General features: G+C 40.0%; 1 protein-coding gene across 1 annotated transcript in view; it reads right to left on the bottom strand.

Annotated features, from left to right (window-relative positions):
* The window catches only part of A1CF (APOBEC1 complementation factor), a 75,882-nt gene that overhangs the window by 32,299 nt on the left and 23,467 nt on the right, over positions 1-20,116 (bottom strand). The window contains exons 2-4 of the mRNA XM_077755196.1: positions 19,654-19,797; positions 2,123-2,257; positions 252-382 (exon numbers count right to left, since the gene is read on the bottom strand). Coding sequence (XP_077611322.1) covers positions 252-382; positions 2,123-2,257; positions 19,654-19,752 — 365 coding nt within the window. The 5' untranslated portion in view covers positions 19,753-19,797. The remainder of the gene's footprint in view (positions 1-251; positions 383-2,122; positions 2,258-19,653; positions 19,798-20,116) is intronic.

Below are 20,116 nucleotides of genomic sequence, written 5' to 3'. Positions count from 1 at the left end.
AGCACAGAGCCTGATGCAGGGCTGGAACCCACGAACTGCGAGATCATGACCTGGGCTGAAGTCGGATGCTTAACCAACTGAGCCACCCTGGTGCCCCATGACTCTCCTACTCTTAATATTCTGGATCCATTTGTTTGCTGTGAGGATAGGGAAAGGTATCTTGATATTTCCAACATTTTGAACAGTGCCCAGCACGTATTTATACAAATGCATTGGCTGCTTCATTTTTAATTGGAAGGGGTGGATCTTACCTAATTTCATAGTTGTTAAGTTGCTTGATTGCATCCTTGGCTTCTTGTCTGTTTGAGAAAGTTACAAATGCATACCCTCTATTGTTGCCATTAAAATCCATCATCATTCTCATTTCATAAATTTTACCAATCTACATAGGAAAGGAGAGAGAGAGAGTTCATGTTTGTATGTTTGTACTTCCAAGTGAAAACACGCTCATACCACGTTTTCTGAGGTCTTACCTCTACCATGTGTGACGTTTGCGTATTTTCACGCTGGGTTCAGATCTGCTATCTGACTCATGGACAAAGTCAATTTAAATCAAGAAAACGTGTACACATGGCATTTTAGCCTGACTTAACAGAATGTTTTCAACAGAGTAAATGTCTTTCACCACTCAGTTATCTGTGGATTTATTCCCCATCCTAGGGACCATAAACTCATTTGTCCTCAGAAGTACAATGTCTCTATAGATTTGTCCTTGCCCTCCACACTGACCTCTGAATTTCCATAGTTTTGCCTTTACTTGGTCATACTCTACTACTGGTGTTTAACACAAAAGCCCAGACACTCATTTGGAACCTTGCTGAACTGATTTCTTAGCTGTCTTTCTCCTACCAAGATCTCAAGATGTACAGAGAAGATGTGACTTAGAGGATGATCTGGGGATCCCTGTTGCTATTTTGATCTGTAGGCTGAAGGCAGGTGCTAGTCTTACATGACTGGCCCAACGTCAGGACCTTCACGTTAGAAGGACACTCACCCCACCCCTCTGGCTCCAGCTCTTTTGTTTTGCCTATAAACTACTCTTTCCTGCTACCACAAATGCTCTTCAGCTAGCCAGGCTCAGTACTTTATCATTGCTGGCCGCTCTATGATGAGTGACCCTAACAGATATGCCAGGCATATACAGGGAGAAGAGGTGTCATTCAACATATGCTCTTTACCTTGGTGGTTGGTTACCCCTCGGCACAGCCTCCCCACTCCATGATATTAAACGGTGGACACCTATCTATCGTGAGCTTGTTAGGAGAGTTCAAGCATGTTCCGTCTGATTCAGGTGTATCTTGGAGCTCATTTTCAGGTTCAGCATCTAAGATTCTTACAGGATTAAATCCTCATAATTTGTGCACTGCCAAGTGAGATTGTTTGTATAAAATTAGGAATAGCTCTGAAATGGGGACTGACTGATACACACAAGTGATTTGGTTGTTTAGAGAAAGAAATAGCTAGACTCCAATCTTTCTAAATTTTCTAGGAATGGGGTTGTTGAAATGCCATTGGGGAAAATAATAAAAATAAAATTTAATTTTGTGTCCTCCCTGTAAGGTTGGGCTTAGTAATAACATATCACTTGGAATTAAAACTGAGGAAATGTATTCCTCAATGATATAATGACTTTGAGAAACCACATTATTAATTTTGTTGATGCATTAGGGCAAACGAATTCAAACCTGTGGAAGGAAATTTCATTCGGAATCATCATGTATAGACACACATTTGGGCCATGATAAGGGCACACATTCTCTAAATGAAAATGGTACACTTTTTAAAACCATATCAAAATGTCAACTTGGAGGAGTATCTTATTTTGGAAGGTCGCCGCAGTTATTATAGACTAATAGCATCTTGCGAACTCCGTATTATCTGTGTCACTGAAGATCAAAGGTCAGAATTTGAAAGTTAGCGGAAGCAATAGTTCAAGCTGCAGGTCACAGGAAGAGCTACATCAAGTCAGTGACAAGGGCACCACCACTAACAGAGAGATTTTAACTTTGTCCATGTTGAGGAACGCAATTGGAAGAGACCCCATCACTTACCAAGAATGAGTGTGAAAGTGTGGAGTATTTTCCCCTTAAAAGATAAAAAAAAATTATTTATTTGGACTCACTTTTTCACATAATGGTATAAGTTCATCCTCAAAAAGGTCTCGGGGAAGTTTCCCAATAAAAATTTCACAGCCCCTTTCTGGGGGTGCGGCATCCCAGCCAGGTGGAGGTCCGCCATATTTTCTTTGTCCGTTTTCCTGCACATCCAGGGTGGATTGGATGAGGGAGAGAAGAAAACAATAAGACCTTTAGGTTGAGTGCCTCCGTTATTTTCAAAATCATGATAAGGAACATATTTATCATTGACAAATAATTGTGAGCTGGTCAGGGGCGCCTGGATGGCTCAGTCAGATAAGCGTTCAACTTGAGCTCAGGTCATGGTCTCGAGGTTTGTGAGTTTGAGCCCTGAGTCAGGTTCTGTGCTGACAGCTCAGAGCCTGGGGCCTGCTTCAGATTATGTCTCCCTCTCTCTCTCTGCCCCTCCCCCGCTCATGCTCTGTCTTTCTCTGTCTGTCAATAATGAATATATGTTAATTTTTTTTAAATAGCTGGTAAGAGCAGAAAATCAAGGTCTTTTATGTTGATTTTAATACCATACTCTGTGCTTCAGCAACTTGCTTGCATTAAACATCATGAAAACATGTCAAGTGCTGGACAAACATTATTGTCATTCACACCCATCAGTGCCTGACCATCAGAGGATTGGACTATAATTTGAATCCAGGGCTCTGCTATAACATGGAGCCTGCGGTGTGGTGGTAAGGGTTCTGGAGCTGGGCTGCCTGGCCCCGTGACTCACTAGCTATGGGGCTTTGGGAAAATGGCTTAACTTCCTGGAACCTCAGTTTTCTCATCTACAAAGTGGGGATTAATATTGGTTGTTGGATTAAAGGAGATAATACATCAAATATGCATGGTACTGTTCTCGGCATTTGATAGATAGCCAATAGTTATTAATTCTCTTCTCATGTCCCTGGATTTGGGAGTCCTTGTGAGACCCTAAATAGAAACATTATGAAGATTAACATTTGAAGGTGTGGACTGGCTAATTTTGTGAGGAACTTAAATCTGTTTTCAAAGCTGACAAGATAGTGAGAGGTTTGCTCGGTTGGATCTCTTTGTGGGGAACAGTGCTGTTCTCAGTCCAAATAGAATTAGTTTCATCATCATCATTGTCATCTTCTTTTTTTTTCTTCTTTTTTTTTTGGCTTTTTCTTAACCAACCTGTGGTAAAACCAACCAACCCTTGGCCCTTTATGAGAAGGAGTAATTCTGTTCTTTCCTTTACTAGACATTAGTAGACATTAAATATTGTCTACTAGACATTATTTATTAGACATTAAATATTAAAGATAGCATTACTGTCTTTATTTTTCCAGAGGTTAAAGACCCAAAAGAAACTTCAGGGGCCACACCACCGTTGACCTGGAATACTGCATTTGCTGGGGGGTGTGGGGGGGTCCTCTTACTTCCAACCTAGGCAAAGCCAGAGCTCTTTGTCTTTACACTTTATTATTTTTGGAGAAAAGTGAATATAGGGGACCAAATGTCAGTATTCATTGCTAACTTCTACAAGTATTGCTTTAAAAAGTTTTAAACTATAAGAAGTTTTAAACTATAAGATGATATATATTGTTGGGAAAAACCAGTAATGTAGAAGGGGAAAAACACGGTAAATATACAAGGTAAAAAGAAACATTTCCCAGTAGTCACCCAACCAATCTATAGAGGTAGTTAGTGTTAAGTTTGTTTGCTTTTCCAAACATTTTTCTGTGTATATTCTTAAACATTATATGTTACTTGTTTAAAGACTTTGTTTTACATGATTGTTTAAGATCAGAAGTAAAGCAGCAGGTGGTGTCACTGTTAAATCTTTCTATATCCCAACTTGAGACTTCCGCAATTATTTGATAAATACCAGCACAAAGGCTTTGGGATCATAGCATAAATTAAGTCTCTGGTTGTGATCACTTTTTTATTCCCAGTTTATATCATGTTGCTTCACATTTTAAACAAGGGGCATCAGCTGTGTGTTCTACCTTGCCTTGATTATTTTAGGCTTCTAACAACTGGGTGTTTATTTTACTAAGTATTTAAATATTTGTCTTGAGTTCTTGTACTTTTTTCCTTCCCCTATATTCTTGCAGGATCACCTAACAGCAAAATGTTTACATCACTGAGAAATGAAATGTTTCATATTTATAGGGTGGAAAATTCCTTAAGAATTCAATGAGCTATATCTTAACCAAGAATTTTCTAAAAAATGTGGCATTGATCTTTTCAGATATATATTAAACATTTCTATTGATTTGTTTTCTAACAGAAACCTATATGGCACTTGCTACACACCAGACTCTGTCGTAACCCTTAAGGAATGTCACAGGTTCAGGACTATTGCTCTCCTCATTTTACGGACAACACTGAAAGCCCAAGAAGATTAAGTAATTTTCTGAGGTCACATGGTTGGGAAGAGGCAAAGCCAGGATTCAAACCCAGGCATTCTGGTTTCAGAGACCATCAGCTGAATCCCCACATTTTGCCTTGTTCTATGGAAGCCTCATCATTTATAACAGACTTAATATGTTTAAGGACTTATTTGAGGAAAAAAAAATTAGCATGCCATTAAATTGTAAGCTCTCTGCTGCATTTAAAATCCTTTCCAGTTTGCAATCATATTATTATACAAGTTTTGGAAGGACAGATCTGATATGTGTTGCCTATACGGAAAGATATTTCTATCGCCAAAGTAAAATCCATCTCCTTGGTCTGACCCTCACCATTTAGTTGATGATGAGCTCTTGGAGGTAATTTCTGTGTATATTAAATGTCTAGAGCTCTAGTCAGTGGGTTATTGGAATACACTTAGCATACATTTAGTAACATTTTTGTTCTTCAGGTTGAAGAAAACAAGCTTTCACCCCATAATACTAAAGTAGCTATTCCAGAATGTCTGATTTGACAAGCTTTGTCTGATAGTTTGAAAATAAATAGGCAACCAACAGATTAATCTTTAAAATTTTCCCTTCAACTTTCTTTCTTGCTATACTTGCTAAAAATATCACTGAACTATTTCGTGCAAAGGAGGCTTCATCTGCTTATGAGCCAAAATGACTGGACAGGAAAGCTCATTAACTATCTTTCTATGGTTTCTAAAAACACTTGAAAAAAAATTCCCTAAGGATATTTTTTGGGGACCATGGAGTCTGGCTGGTTCAGAGATACCTCTAAGTTTACGCCTGGGGGAGATCTGCTCTACCCACCACCCACCATGCTTCGAATGCACCGGGCTGGGAGTCCAGGCCAATTTAAGACCATGCTGGGCGTTAGTCATGGGTTAGAATAGCTGTCCATTACTCAGGAAGGACAGTGGGAGCTGTGTTGTCAGTATTTTTGGCACTGTTTTTATAGTTAAAGAGTTTAAAATAGATAAAGCCTGGTTACAATGGCTCTTTCCCCTACTGGCTGATGTCCTTCTCAGGGGACACGTTCACTCAGCAGCACAGATGTATTAATAGTTCAGAGAGAAAGAATATAGGTTTTTGTTTTTCATGAGAGAACATTCGTTACACTCTGGGAAACTTTATTTTTCTAATGGAAGATCTGCAAACCACTTACTCTCTCTCATAGCACCTACATAGATAGAAACCTTCAACTAGGTAAATGAAACTTGAAGACCCAATTCTAACTATAAATCCAGTGGGTTTAATTCACATATTGGATGCTGAGCCGACCTAGTAAGTCAATTTATGTATCAAGAGTATTTGAAAGTTCCTCTGTCACAGATTTTAAATCTTTCATTACAGAAGCATAGAGTCTTTAAGAAATGATGTATATCATCTTCTTGAATAAAACTACCCAGACTTTCATAAATGATTATAAGCAATGACTCTTTGTATGAGGTCAAATGGAGTGAGTTCACTTTGGCCACTGGGCATCTACTTTTTTTGTACATCTGGGGAATCAACACAATTTTATTTTCCTGCAAGAGTTAAGAAAGGCCAGATGACTTGCTATTCCAGATGCTTTTGCAGCTGGAACCGTCATAGGTACCATAAAGTAAACTTGACTTCTGGTGTAGAAATCACACTGGTGCAGACTTGCAGTGTTGAGTACACATGATGCATTTTTTTTTTTTGCTTTGTTTTGTATTATTTCTGAGAGAGAGAGAGAGTATGAGCAGGGGAGGGTCAGAGAGAGAGGGAGACACAGAATCTGAAGCAGGCTCCAGGCTGAGTTAGCTGTCAGCAAAGAGCCCAATGCGGGGCTCAAACCCACAAACTGTGAGATCATGACCTGAGCTGAAGTCGGATGCTCAACCGACTGAGCCACCCAGGTGCCCCCCATGATGCATTTTCTTATTATTCTAGATTCGTGATGTGGTTTCCTGAAACCTTACTTCCTAAAAACCTTAAAACCCTCCCTGAAAGCTTACTTTTAAATCTAGTTCTCCAAATTCAAGGTTTATATAAACAAACATTCTTTTAATAAATCCCGTTTCTGCATAATCAGCCAGAGCTGACTTCTGTTACTTACACATAATAGTAACAGAGCCCCTCCCCCCGATCCCACAACATTTAACCCTAATTAAGGCGGGCACTGTGCTAAGTATGGGCTTTCCACGTATTAACTCATTTAATCTCCTCAACAAACCCATCAGGATGATAGTATTCATTTTATAGATGAAAAATCCAGAGCACAGACTGTGTCCCGAGTCCCTCAAGCTGTAAGTGACAAAGACAAAATTTGAATCCTAAGCCCTGTGCTTGTAATAATGTTTTTCTTTGGTTTTTGTATCAACCCAACTTGCTCATTTTACAGATGAGGAAATTGAGACTGGAGCTATTAGGGGACTCACCTAAAGTCACACTGGTTTAATTTATAGCACAAAACACTACTCTGAGGGTCCAGTGATTCTCAGTCTGGTGAATTGCATGGCATACATACTGTTAAAAGTCATGAAAGCATTTTTCTCATAATTCTTCATGTTGCGCTCTGCCGACTGTTTACGTTCAGTTTCACCAGACCCAGAGGCCACATGGTTTATTGTCCCCTCTCAGCCCATTTATAACCTGAAAGGAGATTAATTAATAAACTCTCCTATGGCATTTTTAAAAAATTTCCTGAACAGTAATTTCAATTTCTTGAACGATTCTTTGGAAATTATCTGTAATCCTCATTGAGGCTCTCTCTGGTCCTTTGTTTTTTTTTTTGCCAAGGGGAAGAAATTGTGTATGGTCCTTACTGAACTGCTTTCAGACATTCTCTTGCCCATTTTCCAGTTGCTGATGTTTATGTCTATTTCTGTTTCTGTTGGCTCAGATGCCAGATGGCCCACTCAGGCTTGGTGACATTTGTAGCCTTTGCAAGCATGCCAGTTACTGGGGCTATGGCCAGAGCACTGATCCTGAGGCAAAACTCCCACAGGCTGTTCTCAACAGCTGATATCAGTGTATTGAGAATATTTTTCGAGACTGCAACTTTTGAAGTTTATGACTTAATACTGTGTGTTCCCAGTTACTGATTTCTGAGACTGAATAAAGTTTTTTATTAGACATTACTTCAATGCCCACCCATATACCACATACCTATCTCCTATGTCATAAGGCTCAAGGCCAATATAAGAGTACTTAAGATGTACCAAAAGGATCCTCTTAGATGTGATTTTATCTTTGGTCTGCTTGTGATCTTTCTGTTGTCTGAGGACAGCAGACAGTGCTATAGGGAATACTCATTTTATTGATTCTATATAATCTGTTTTATGCACCAATTATTCACTCTCACATCTTAACATCAGTGACTTCAGGTTGGTAAAATCTATTTTAGGCTGAGAAATTTTAGGAAGCAGAAATTGGTTTTTTTAAACTTATATACTGCAGAATTTGACACTACGCTTCATTAGTTATATATTGTTTCTTATAGTTTCTTAATTTTTTAATACTTTTTTTGAGGTGGGGTAGGGACAGAGAGTGGGAGAGAGAATCCCAAGCAGGCTCCATGCTGTCAGCTCAGAGCCCAGGTTGGGGCTCAATCTCATGACCATGAGATCATGAGCTGAGCCAAAATCAAGAGTCAATGCTGAGCCGATTGAGTCACCCAGGCGCCCCCCACCCATTATTAGCTATATTTTTTACAGCCCTCACAAAGCATACACAATATGAATAGCAGGTACTACTTTTCTACAAATAGAGCAATAATAATTGTGACATAAAGGCTGAGTAAATGGGATGTTCCAATTGATAGAGAGTGAAATCACATCTGGAAACAGAAGAGAAGTTAAAGCAGAGACATAACAAGCAAAATACAAATTGAGCTTTCTCCTCACGTAGCTCAGTGTTTCTGAAAACGTGTGTGGGATATTATGTAGTTTACGGGCTGATGTTTTATCTTAAGAGGCATTTTATTGTACATTAGAAAACATGTAATTATCATATAAAACCTGTGGCTTTTCTGTTGCCATTAAGTGAGAGAACGTCCACTTCTAAACTTAATTTGAGTATAAATGGTTGATTCAATGAATTCTGAATAATATTCTCGGTGGCATGCATTCATGGCAAAAATCACAAAGAGAAACACAAATAGATTTTGGCTCTTGGAACCTTACTTCACTCTCCACAGAGCCATTATGTTTGATCGTAAAATAAAAATGTGTGTTACAGTTCTACCATGAAAATGACTTTTTAGCAAATTAGGAATCATGCTCTTGTTTCACTTTGGAAAGCTGACTTTTGAAGGCCTAGTGCCTAGAAAATATTCCTAATGTCATCTCAGGTTATTTGTTGTGTCATGGAGAGAGAACTAATTAGTGTTATCAAATGCTGCATTTAATAACCTGTAATTGCTTTTCCCTTGAAGGAGTACGTGCAGCAAACCATTCTTTTGGAACTCAGTGCCCCGCTATTTGAAGTATTCAAAAGCAAACAGCCCTTTAAACATAACTTGTATTTTGTAAAGCTTTTTATAATACACACATCTGGCCAATATCATGGGAATATTCAATTCAAGACTATCCTTATGCAAAATTCAAAATCAGAAAAACTCTTTGGAGTGTATCCTAAAAGGAAAGGTAAAATGTCAACTCGCTTCTAAGACCCTGTGTTCACATTTCACAACAAAATCCACCTAGCAATGGACCCCACAGCACCTATTTACATGAGACCAGACTCGCTGTGCTATGTCGCCTTCTGGCTCTGGGCATAGGTGGGGAGATACTGCTGAAATCTACAGGAACTGCTGAAATCTCATCCAAGAAATAACTGGGTGAAATCTTTGGTGATTGTTTTATCCTTTTTGGGCTTTTGACTTTCAGAACATGTCATTTATTCAATAGGCCCAATTATAGATTCAGTTTACCTTTTTGAATTGAGTAATATTCTAGTAGTTCAAGATCTGGTTAAATTACACAAAGCTGTCCACATACAGATAAAGACATTCGTCCACATGCAGATGAAGAACGTTGGTTTGAGTGACTGTCCTGCTAGCCTGTCTCTTCTTGGCTCAACATATGCCAAGAATGCCATTAAGGCTCTTGATTTTTGGCATGAGAGGAATTTTATACAGTAATTATTCTTCTTGCCAAATTCCCGATGAATTTTAATTTGAGGCAAGCTGAGGGATTTGACAGGGCACTTAGTCTTTCTTGACTTTAAAGTCTTTGTTTATAAAAAAAAAAACACACACACACAAAAAAACAGAGCTGGCTGGGTGATGGCAAAAGTCTGGTGAGAGTGATAGAATGCTCGTGAAAGGGAGGCTACCCTTGACCCCACAGTTCAACGTGGGAAAATGTTCAGAGGATGTTTTGTGAGTTAGTCAAAAGGACCCTTAAAGGGAACATTGTAGAGATTTTTAAAATCCATGTATCTCTGATTGCATGTCCGCTTGACACCTATGCTATTACGTAATGACTTTCTTTGCATCGATTTCTTAAAGAAAGGCAAGAAAGAAAACAGTAATCATTCTTATAAGTGAAATACTGGGATCCTTTCACACAACTGGAAGGTAATAATAAAAACCACTGTACGAGACAGAAATCATGATCAAGTTCTTGCTAGCCTTGTTGTCTAAAACCCTTGAGCCCGAGTCCTGTCCTCTGTGTTTAAGAAGATTGGAAGGGGCTGGGGAGGTGCTTAAGACGTATCTCCAACCACTAACTCTTCCTATTGGAAAGCTTGAAGGATGATGGAAATTACATTTGACCTTCAAACAACAGGGGTTTGATCTGCGTGTGTCCACTTATGTGCAGGTTTTTTATGGATATGTAAATATATGTTTTCTTCCTTATGACTTTCTCAATATCTTCTGTCTAGCTTTATTGTAAGAATACTGTATATAATACACCATATTAATCGGAGTTAATTGACCTTTTATGTTCTCAGTAATGCTTCTGGGTCCACAGTAGGCTATTAGTGATTACGTTTTGGGGGAGTCAAAAGTTATAGGCAGAGTTTTGACTGTGTGGGGGGTCAACACCCCAATCCCCCATTGTTCAAGGGGCAGCTGTATAATAATTCCTATTCTGAGATTCAGTCATTTAATGCTGTGTCAAGGCGCCATTTAACATCATCTCCACTCCCTCCCCTGTACCTCTGAAACAATGTTAAAAAAAGAATCGGAACTACTGAAATGCTACACAGATTCATGATTGCATACTGTTGTGATCTCCCTTTTATAGTCCATGCCTATGTTAGACCACTATCTTTGAATCTCATGACAAACTCTGAGGTTCTTTAGGTGAGGAGTCACTTATTTTTGGTTCCCTATTAAAAATACTCATTTTGATAACCCTTAATACTTGTTCTGATCAGTATTAAGGAAACAATTTAAGACATCCTGAAGTCACCTGCAAGTAGAGTCCATAGTCCCAAGGATCTGTCCATGGTTCTATATATTTGAGTCATGAAGTTCACACCTATTTTTAAATGGAAAACCCCATGTGCTCCTAGTTTAAGGAAAACACTATCAGACATAGTCTGCAAAGATTTTGAGCCTTATATTGAAGAGCTCATCTGTAACCAATCCTCTTTGAAGCTCTCGGAGAATTTCACTGATGTCTGCAAATAGCTTCGGGAATGCATTTCTATTTCTTGGGATACTGAAGTTCCCGTCACCAGTCAGGCCTATGTTTTCCATGGAAAGAGTCACAGGACGGTTGCGTCATCTGGAGTCTTCTGCACCATGTTATGGCACTTCTGGCCAGTGGAAGCAAAGTCGCTTAGGAGTTTGGAAGTTGGTCTGTGGGTGGCTGGGGTGATACGCCTAGGGAAACATGTGTCCCTGATGATCGACTGGCCCCATCCTGTTCTCATGCTTTGTCTCCCTATTTAAAGACTTAGTATTAACACACTTGGTGAATGACTTATGTCCTTGAATAGCCAGGACATGAGCAGGTGGCAACAGGCACTGGGAGGAAAAATTAGGACCCAGGAGCTATATTTTACCATGAAGTCAAATTCCTATTCCTGTCCCCCGGATTTTTGTGTGGTGGTTGGGAAAGAATGTCAATGCCATCGTGTTCTTCCGTCTGCCTCTCACTGTGCTAATCTAGACGAAGTCAGTTGTAAACACTGGGATCCGGAATTGCTTATTTTCACTGCATTATTCATAAGAAACAAATTGCAACTTGAGAACTGCCCAAGTGAAATGACTAAAGTATGTTCCTCAAAACCAGAGAGATGAAGGGAGTTCTTAGAGTGGGCTGGTATCCCAATCCTATTTATTCTTGATCTACCACCATCCTTTCTATCTTACGGCATGTACCTATTTGTTGAGGAGATGAACAGATTATAATTAAGATACGTGGTTGTACTGAACTCCATATAAGAGAGTATGTACCACAAGCAAAGTTCGAGGGGTGGGAATTAAGCTGTATTTTGTTTCTCGTCTGAGGGAACTGTTCCCAGGAACCCGGGCTCATGGCTGATTAACAGAGGAAGGGAATGAAGGAGCCCCCTCATTTCTCTCATTTGTCTGGTGTCATCTTACTGGGTCTTCAACATTAAGATGCACTGATGTCTTTGCTGTTCAAAAGTGCGGTGCATTTTATACATGTTTTGTTTCCATCGTACTGCCCACATGGTTCCCTCTGCCACGGAGGCTATTTTGTCCTGGGTTCCTTGCAAGGTTTGTTTTTCCTGGCACACATCTTCCAAGTCTTGGCATCAGTATCTTCTTGCTTAACGAGAGTCACCTGTCATTCTCTGACACACACCCTGTTTATGATACTTGTGGCTCTTCACATGATCGGTAATTCTTCGGTTTCTTGGTTATTTTCTGCCTCTCGCTAGAGAATAACCATCATGAAGGCAGGACCCATGTCTCTCTTTGTGGAGTCAAGGAACGAATGAGTGAGTGAGGGCTCAGGCTGGAGCTGGCAAGAGTGGGTAGGAGAAATAGGGGCCACCTGCTTCTTTTAAGGAAGGTTAGACACTCATCTATGTTATGGGAGATTTTCTTTAAAAACAGTGGATTTGCTCCTAAAAAAAAGCACTAGAGTAAGCAATAGAGTTGAGGTTAGCAAACTTTTCTGTCAAGACCTGGATACTTGATGTTGTTGGCTTTTTAAAAGAAAGCTCTTGAAAATGTGAAAAATCAGAGCCACCTGGGTGGCTCAGTCAGTTAAGCGGCCAGCTTCAGCTCAGGTCATGGTCTCACGGGTTTGTGAGTTCGAGCCCCACGTCAGGCTCTGTGCTGACAGCTCAGAGCCTGGAGTCTGCTTCAGATTCTGCATCTCCTTCTCTCTCTGCTCCCGCCCCTGCTCAAACTCTGTCTCTCAAAACTAATAAATGTTAAAAAATTTTAAAAAAGAAAAATGTGAAAAATCATTCATAGTCTGAGATGATGACAAAAACAGGCAGGAGCCAAATTTGAGTCATGGGTCAGTTACCTGACCTCTGGGTCGTATCTCTACTGAATTGTATAACCGACTGCAAAATGAAATCAATATCAATATTAAGCAAATTGCAAACATACAAAGATTTGAAAGACCAGCCTCATGAACCAGGTACCACGATCCTGCACCTTTAATAATGAGGTTTTCTTCATGAAATTTCCTTAATTTTCTACTGCTAACTGAATGCCACTTAGAACATTTTTCCACTTCCTGAGATTTTTTCCCCTTAAAATAAAAATAATCCATACTCATTATAGAAAGTTTGGGGGGAAAAATCAGGCCAGAAAAATTTACCCTAATCAGAGATTACAGTTTACTATGCTTCAGTATTTTAACTGTATGTAAATAATCTCTCAGAATATTATTTGGAAGATGTATACAGTTTTGTGTTCTGATTTTTAAGTAAACATTCATGTTTGGACATTTCTCCAGGACTTTCTTTGAAACCATAGTTTTATGTGTATATACAACTGGTAAATAGAAGGGTGCCCATATTTTCTGTGACCAGTAATATTTTATTGGTCATTTAGGACATATCTAATTTTTAACATTATAAATTCCACTATGAGGACATCCCTATGTGTAAATATTTGTCCTCACTCAGGTCAGGGGATGGTCAATGTCATCTCTTGATACAGAAAGGTAACACCCACAGCTCTGTTGCTCACTCAATGCAGTCTTACGTTACCATTTTTAATTTTGGATAAACTTTCACTGCAGCAGCTTTGTATGCATTTTAGGTCAGATACTACATCTTATACTTGTATAACCACAAGGCCTTCCACTTACCCACTATATTAAATGATAGGGACTAAGAAAACAAAAACAAAATCAGAAACAAAAAAACCCCTCTTTATATGTACTAAAAACAACCATTGGATTAGGAATGTAATGGGGGTGGGGCACCTGGTGGCTCAGTCAAGTAAGCATCCAACTCTTGCTTTCAGCTCCGGTCATGATCTCACGGTTTGTGGGTTCAAGCCCCACGTTGGGCTCAGCACTGGTGGTGCAGATGTTGCTTGGGATATTCCCTCTTTCTCTCTCTCTCTCTCCCTCCCTCCCTCCCTGTGTCTCTGTCCCTCCCCCTGCACACTCTTTCTCTCTCTCTTTCTCAAAAATAAATAAATAAGCTAAAAAAAAGAGAAAGCAATGGATTACCATACTTCATAAAAATTTGTGTCGTAATGGTTTTAGAAATAGATTATTGGGGGCGCCTGGGTGGCTCAGTTAGTTAAGCGTCTGACTCTTGATTTTGGCTCAGGTCATGATCTCATGATTCATGGGTTTGAGTGCTGCACTGACAGTGTGGAGGTTGCTTGAGATTCTCTCTCTCTCTTTCTCTCTCTCTCTCAAAAATAAATAAACATTAAAAAGAGAAAATAAGTTATTAATAGGGTAGTTTGACAAACAGCATTAATGCATACCATATTTTGGTTTATTTAAAAATAATATAAAAGTATGGAAATACATGATAAATATAAGTACTTATAAGGAATATAAGATAGAGTATCCTACTTTAAAAATATTCAGGGGCGTCTGGGTGTCTCAGTCAGTTAGGCATAAGACTTTAGCTCAGGTCATAATCTTGTGGTTTGTGAGTTCAAGGCCAGCATCGGGCTCTGTGCTGACAGCTCAGAGCCTGGAGCCGGCTTTGGATTCTGTGTCTCCCTCTCTCTCTCTCAAAAATAATAAGCATTAAAAAAATTAAAAAATATTTGGACTACTCCACGGCAATCTTTATTAAGTATATTTTAGTTTTAATAGAATTAAGATTGATGTAAACTTATTGCACATTGGATGGGAAGTTTTCTGCAAAGGCTCATATATGAAAACCTATTTTTCTGGTGTTATGGGGAAAATTCCAGGTGGGAGGACCATCACATGTCAGAGATCATGACCCACATTATTAATGCATTCTTGAAGATAGTGTCCTCACAATCTGATTTTTTTCTTTGACTCTCAAGAAATCTATTTTAGGAAATTTGGCAAGTTCAGTTAAGAATGAAAAAGTAGAAGGGAAAGAAGCCACCACATGTAATTCTATCGTGAGGAGACACAGAGTGTTGGCTAGGAAACATGGCAGCACACTTCTTCCAAAATACTTCTATGCGGCCCTAAGGCAAGTATGAGGTTGACAGTTTAACTCGTCACCATTAATCAACGTTTGGCCATACTTACTGAATGTCTACTAAATGCAGGGCATGGCAGCATTGACTTTCTTTTATTCTCTCAGACCCTTTGATAAAAGTTTCAGCTATCAGTATCCAAAGATGTCCTTTGTGATGTCTTTCTTTGTTTTAAATAAGTGATGTTTTCAAATCCTCAGAGACACAAGGTGCTGCATCAGTTGGCACACAGAAAACTGGCTCACATTAAGTAACTGGCAAAATTCTATTTTCAACATCTGTATTTGTCCTGCTAGTGATAAGACAGAACCGATTAATTACCCTCTGGTTTTTGAGTTCTTGTTTTGCAAGTATTCAACGTTTAATCCCACAGGCTGCAAAGATCCAACAAGTATAAATCCTTCAAACCTGAATTGGGCAGATACCATAAAATTTCAAATGGCCTTTTTGTGGGTATGCTCTCTGAACTGTAGTAAGATGCTTCTTTATCTTAAGTTTTTGTGCAGCGATTTTTGTTTTCATTTTTAAAAAAGTTTATTTATTTTTGAGAAAGAGAGAGACAGCATGTAAGCAGGGGAGGGGCGGAGAGAGAAGCGGACAGAGGATCCAAAGCAGGCTCCACACTAACATCACAGAGCCTGATGTGGGGCTCAAACCCACAAATCGCAAGATCATGACCTGAGCCAAAGTCAGATTCTTAACCATCTGAGCCACCCAGGCGCCCCCGTGCAGGGACTTCCAGAAGGAATCCTGATGTTGCCCTCTCTTTTTGAAGGTGGAAGTGTGGAGAAGGCTGAAGGGTCCCCCCCTAAGTCCCAAAGCACTGAGGTCATGCGTCCAACATGCTCTCTTCTTCCAGCCAGTTAATCCAGACTGCTGATCAGTGACTAGATGGAGCAGATGCAGGGACTGCAGCATCATGACTAGCAGAGTGGGGGTAGGGCCTAGCCGATATTGTGGAAATCAAGGCCAAGAGTAATTAAGGGACACGTTGAAGATCGTACACCTTGCATGTGGTAAATAGCAGGTTAAAACAGGTGTCCAACTTGAAGTCTTGAGTGACGTCCTATACTTTGCAGCCAAAATCAGGAGAGATTTTCCAGTTCATTCAAAATGGTTGTCCTGTATGTATTTAGACCTTGATGAGAGGCTTTTGATTGGGATAGCTAGACTTTGGAATTCTAGGTTTTGCATTATGGAAGAATTTCTGACCCAATAGTCATTCTGCTAACAAATACATAGCATTACCTAATGTGAATCATGTTGCCAAGTTTAGGCTCCACAAAATATTTTTTGCATCCCCTGGTATGCTAATCTCTAAAATTGCTATCATAAGATGATATTATAACAGCTCTTAGTTCTGAATATTTAGCCAGAAATTCTAGCCAATAGCAGTAGAATTATAGCTTATAAATTGTGGGCAAGGTACCTAATTTTGCTTGTGCCTTGTTTTCCTTATCTAGAAACTGGAGATGATCATAGTGGCATTGTAAGCATTACATGAATTAACTTAGGAGCGCCTGGGGGGCTCAGTTGATTCAGTGTCTGACATCGGCTCAGGTCATGGTCTTGCAGTCTGTGAGTTCAAGCTCCACATTGGGCTCTGTGCTAACAGCTCGAGGTCTGGGGCCTGTTTCAGATTCTGTGTCTCCTCCCCCACTCACACTCTGTCTCTCAAAAGTAATTAAATGGTGAAACATTTTAAATGAATTAATTTATGCAAAGCAGTTAGAAGTGCCCAGGAAATATTTGCTATTATTTAGTTATTAACTTTGATCTCATTAACATTTTGTGAATGTAACTGAATATGTAAGATGAAAGTAATACATAGATGGGCCATATATTTTTAGGGTTCTTTTACTGGAAGATATTTTTAATTATAAGAGTAAAATAGCCCTATTGGGTTTTTTTTCCCTCTGTAATGCAAATGTTCTTAAATCCTAGCATTCACTTTATAAACCGAACTCCATTGCTACTCAAGTCTTTAAAAAGTATGCTATTTGCAAACTTTCTACATAGTTGTAATAATAAGCTACAATTTTCTGCCCTGCAGATTTTTTTAAAATGATCATTTAATAACTGAATACTATGTCTTTTGCAACAGGATTTCGAGATGTGTTGGGCTCTTCGGGGCCTCTGGCTTAGATATGAAAGCGAGTGGCTGGACCACCGCGCGGGACGAGGAGGTGGTAGGAAACTAGTGAACTGTGTTACATTTTTGACCCAACACCTCCTCTCGACTCCTGATCCTTGAGTTTCAGAAAGTGACGGAGGGGCTGGAGAGGGGTTTTTGGAGTTCATTCAGAGATTTGTGGAGACTCTGCTGGTGGGTTGTGGATCCTCATTTCCCCACGTGGGAGCATTTGGGAGGTGGATCTGGGTTTCCTTCAGGCCGGAGCGAGGAAACCTAAGGAAACAGCTCCAAGAGCTCCATATGCGTTCCCCGTGCTGGGGAGCACACTCGGGGCCGATCCAACTCACTCCCGAAATACCTACTGTCGACAGCGGTGAGTACCACTGCTTTAGAGGTTGGGGAGGAGGAGGGATGGTTGCTTTGTGGCCACTGTGCTTCCAGATTGTTCTGGTCAGAGAATGTGTGAGTGCTCCCAGGGGACTTGAGTTTGGCCACAGGTAGGAATCAGGGGTCATCTCTTGTCTTCCCCAAGATGGTCACATGACATGTCAAAATGAGCCCTGCAGGAGCCAGAGGCCCAGGAAGGGGTCCCGCCTCCAGAGGGGACTGCGGGCTCCCAGCCCGGCAAACGCCTGCCCCTCCCCCTTGCTTTGATCCCTTCCTAGGGCATCAGCTGAGTCAGAGAGTGCAGTTAGCAGACTGGCGTGGGAAGTGAGGCTTCTGAATGCAGAGAGGAGGCAAGTGGAAATCACTCTGTACTCTGACATGTGTGGGGAAGGAAGTAGCTATACCTTCGAAGTTTTTCTTATACTGCACTAGACCTGTTATTGCTGAGTGCAGGATTTTTTTTTTTTTTTAATCTGAAAGTTACCAGAAAAGTCATGAGACTTGCCCTGAATTTCATTTGGGGGAAAAGGAATAACCAGGGCTTAGAATAACATGGAACAGACAATGTACATTGTTTTGTGATTAAGTCTTATAGAGTTCTGCTTGTTGAATGTAATGATTATATATTCATAGTTTACTTAATAATTTTCTTTTATGCATTTATGTTTGCAATGTTGAAGTGTTATAAATAATGCCATTCTAGACAGGTTTATATGTATTCCTTTCATTATATTTGTACCTTTATAGATTCACTTCCAGAAGAGCAACATTCTTATACATAAATATTAGGAAATTGGGTTGCTTGGGCGGCTCAGTTGGTTAAGTGTCAGACTTTGGCTCAGGTCATGAGCTCACGGTCCATGGGTTCGAGCCCTGCATCAGGCTCTGTGCTGGCAGCTCAGAGCCTGGAACCTGCTTCGAATTCTGTGTCTCCCTCTTTCTCTGCCCCTCCCCCTCCTTCTCTCCCTGTCTCTCTCTCTTTCTCTCAAAAATGAACAAATATTAAAAATATTTTAATAATAAATAAATATTAAGAAATTACTTTTCAAAAGGGTTTAAGTGCTCTGTGCTACCACTCTCTTTGCATGAGTGTTTCACATACAAAGACAATAAAAAGAAAAAAAATTTAAATATTTTTGGTAACACTTCTAACATAACTACGTGCAGTACACTTGGCAATGATCTGACAAAGGAACATGTAATAAAAGGGCACAGCATGGTTTATTGTTACCCAAGTGAAACTTGTATTTGTGAAAGCACATGGGTTTGGTTAAGTTAGAAAAGCATGTATGTAAAACGGACAGCAGGGAATGAAAGTGCTTTGCCTGATGGTAAAAACAGCAACACTATTTCTTCAAATAAGATCATTGATATCCCTTATACTAGTTTTCTTTTCTATGTATCATAACCTCTCTGAAGGAGCCTTTCATAGATACCATACTATATAGATAATTGTTAACGACCAGTGTCAGTAAAGAGCCAGCTTGAGGACTTGTTCATTTTTCCATTTGCTGGAGATGGGGAGAAACTATTACATATCCTGAACTCAGTTGGGTTGCTGTTACTAGAAAACATCATGGAGTAGGGATGATGACCAAACAGTTGGGGTTGGGACTCCACATCTGAACATCTTCCTGCACCCCCAGTAGGGAGTCCCTCTGGAAACGGAGGCTAGTTCTGGGATGCTTTGCCCTCTGCTGAGTCTTCAATCACTAGCTTGGTTCTACTTCACAGAAAGCATTGGGTGGTAAACTCCAATTGCCTCTTCATAGACCAGAGCGGTCTTTCAAAGCTGTGATAACCTCTCTGACTGTGAACCCGGATTCTGCTTTCAAATGACCAGTGAAGGGTAAGCTGATAGCCCAGAGTAGAAAGACCATCACCTTCCCGAGTCACCTACAACCCCGAAATGACGTGACTTCTTTCCCCCCCAGGATGGAACATCCATTAACAGTTACACGACCGACCATTCACATTTTGCACCTTAGGACCACAAATATTCCCACCGTTCGGTGGATTCAGCGGTGGGCCTCAGCAGATATCATGAGAAGCTCCTACCTGGACCAAGCTATATCCTGTGCGCTGGACCAACGCGCGAAGGGCTGCTTCCTTCTGGGTGCCGCTCAATCCATCCCCGGATTTGTGATTTGATTCCATTGAGAGTGATTATCGGCAAAAAATCAGGTTAATTAGGGTTGCTCACTGAAACCAAATTTAAGATAGATTAAGTAAATTACTGTTCCCAAGTGCAAACCTGTCCTTCTCATGAAGGACATCTTCAGGAAACATTCTCTATACATAAGCCACAAACATGTGAACATGGCTGGCTAGATGTCCTCCTTAAAAATGAGTTTTAAAAAAATGTTCAATTTTAGTTGGAATGTAGAAGTCACAAATGAGTAATACCCCTTCTCCAAGGAGAATGCAGATCAGTAAATCTCAATCCAATTATTTTAGAATGTCACCGAATGCCTAAAAACAAAGTAGGTCACGTCAACTAAAAATATGCAGATTGGAGGTG

Source organism: Crocuta crocuta, unplaced genomic scaffold (assembly GCF_008692635.1).
Source record: "Crocuta crocuta isolate KB4526 unplaced genomic scaffold, BGI_CrCroc_1.0 scaffold2, whole genome shotgun sequence".
In the NCBI taxonomy this organism is placed as follows: Eukaryota; Metazoa; Chordata; class Mammalia; order Carnivora; family Hyaenidae; genus Crocuta; species Crocuta crocuta.
This window is presented reverse-complemented; position numbering and strand designations above follow the sequence as displayed.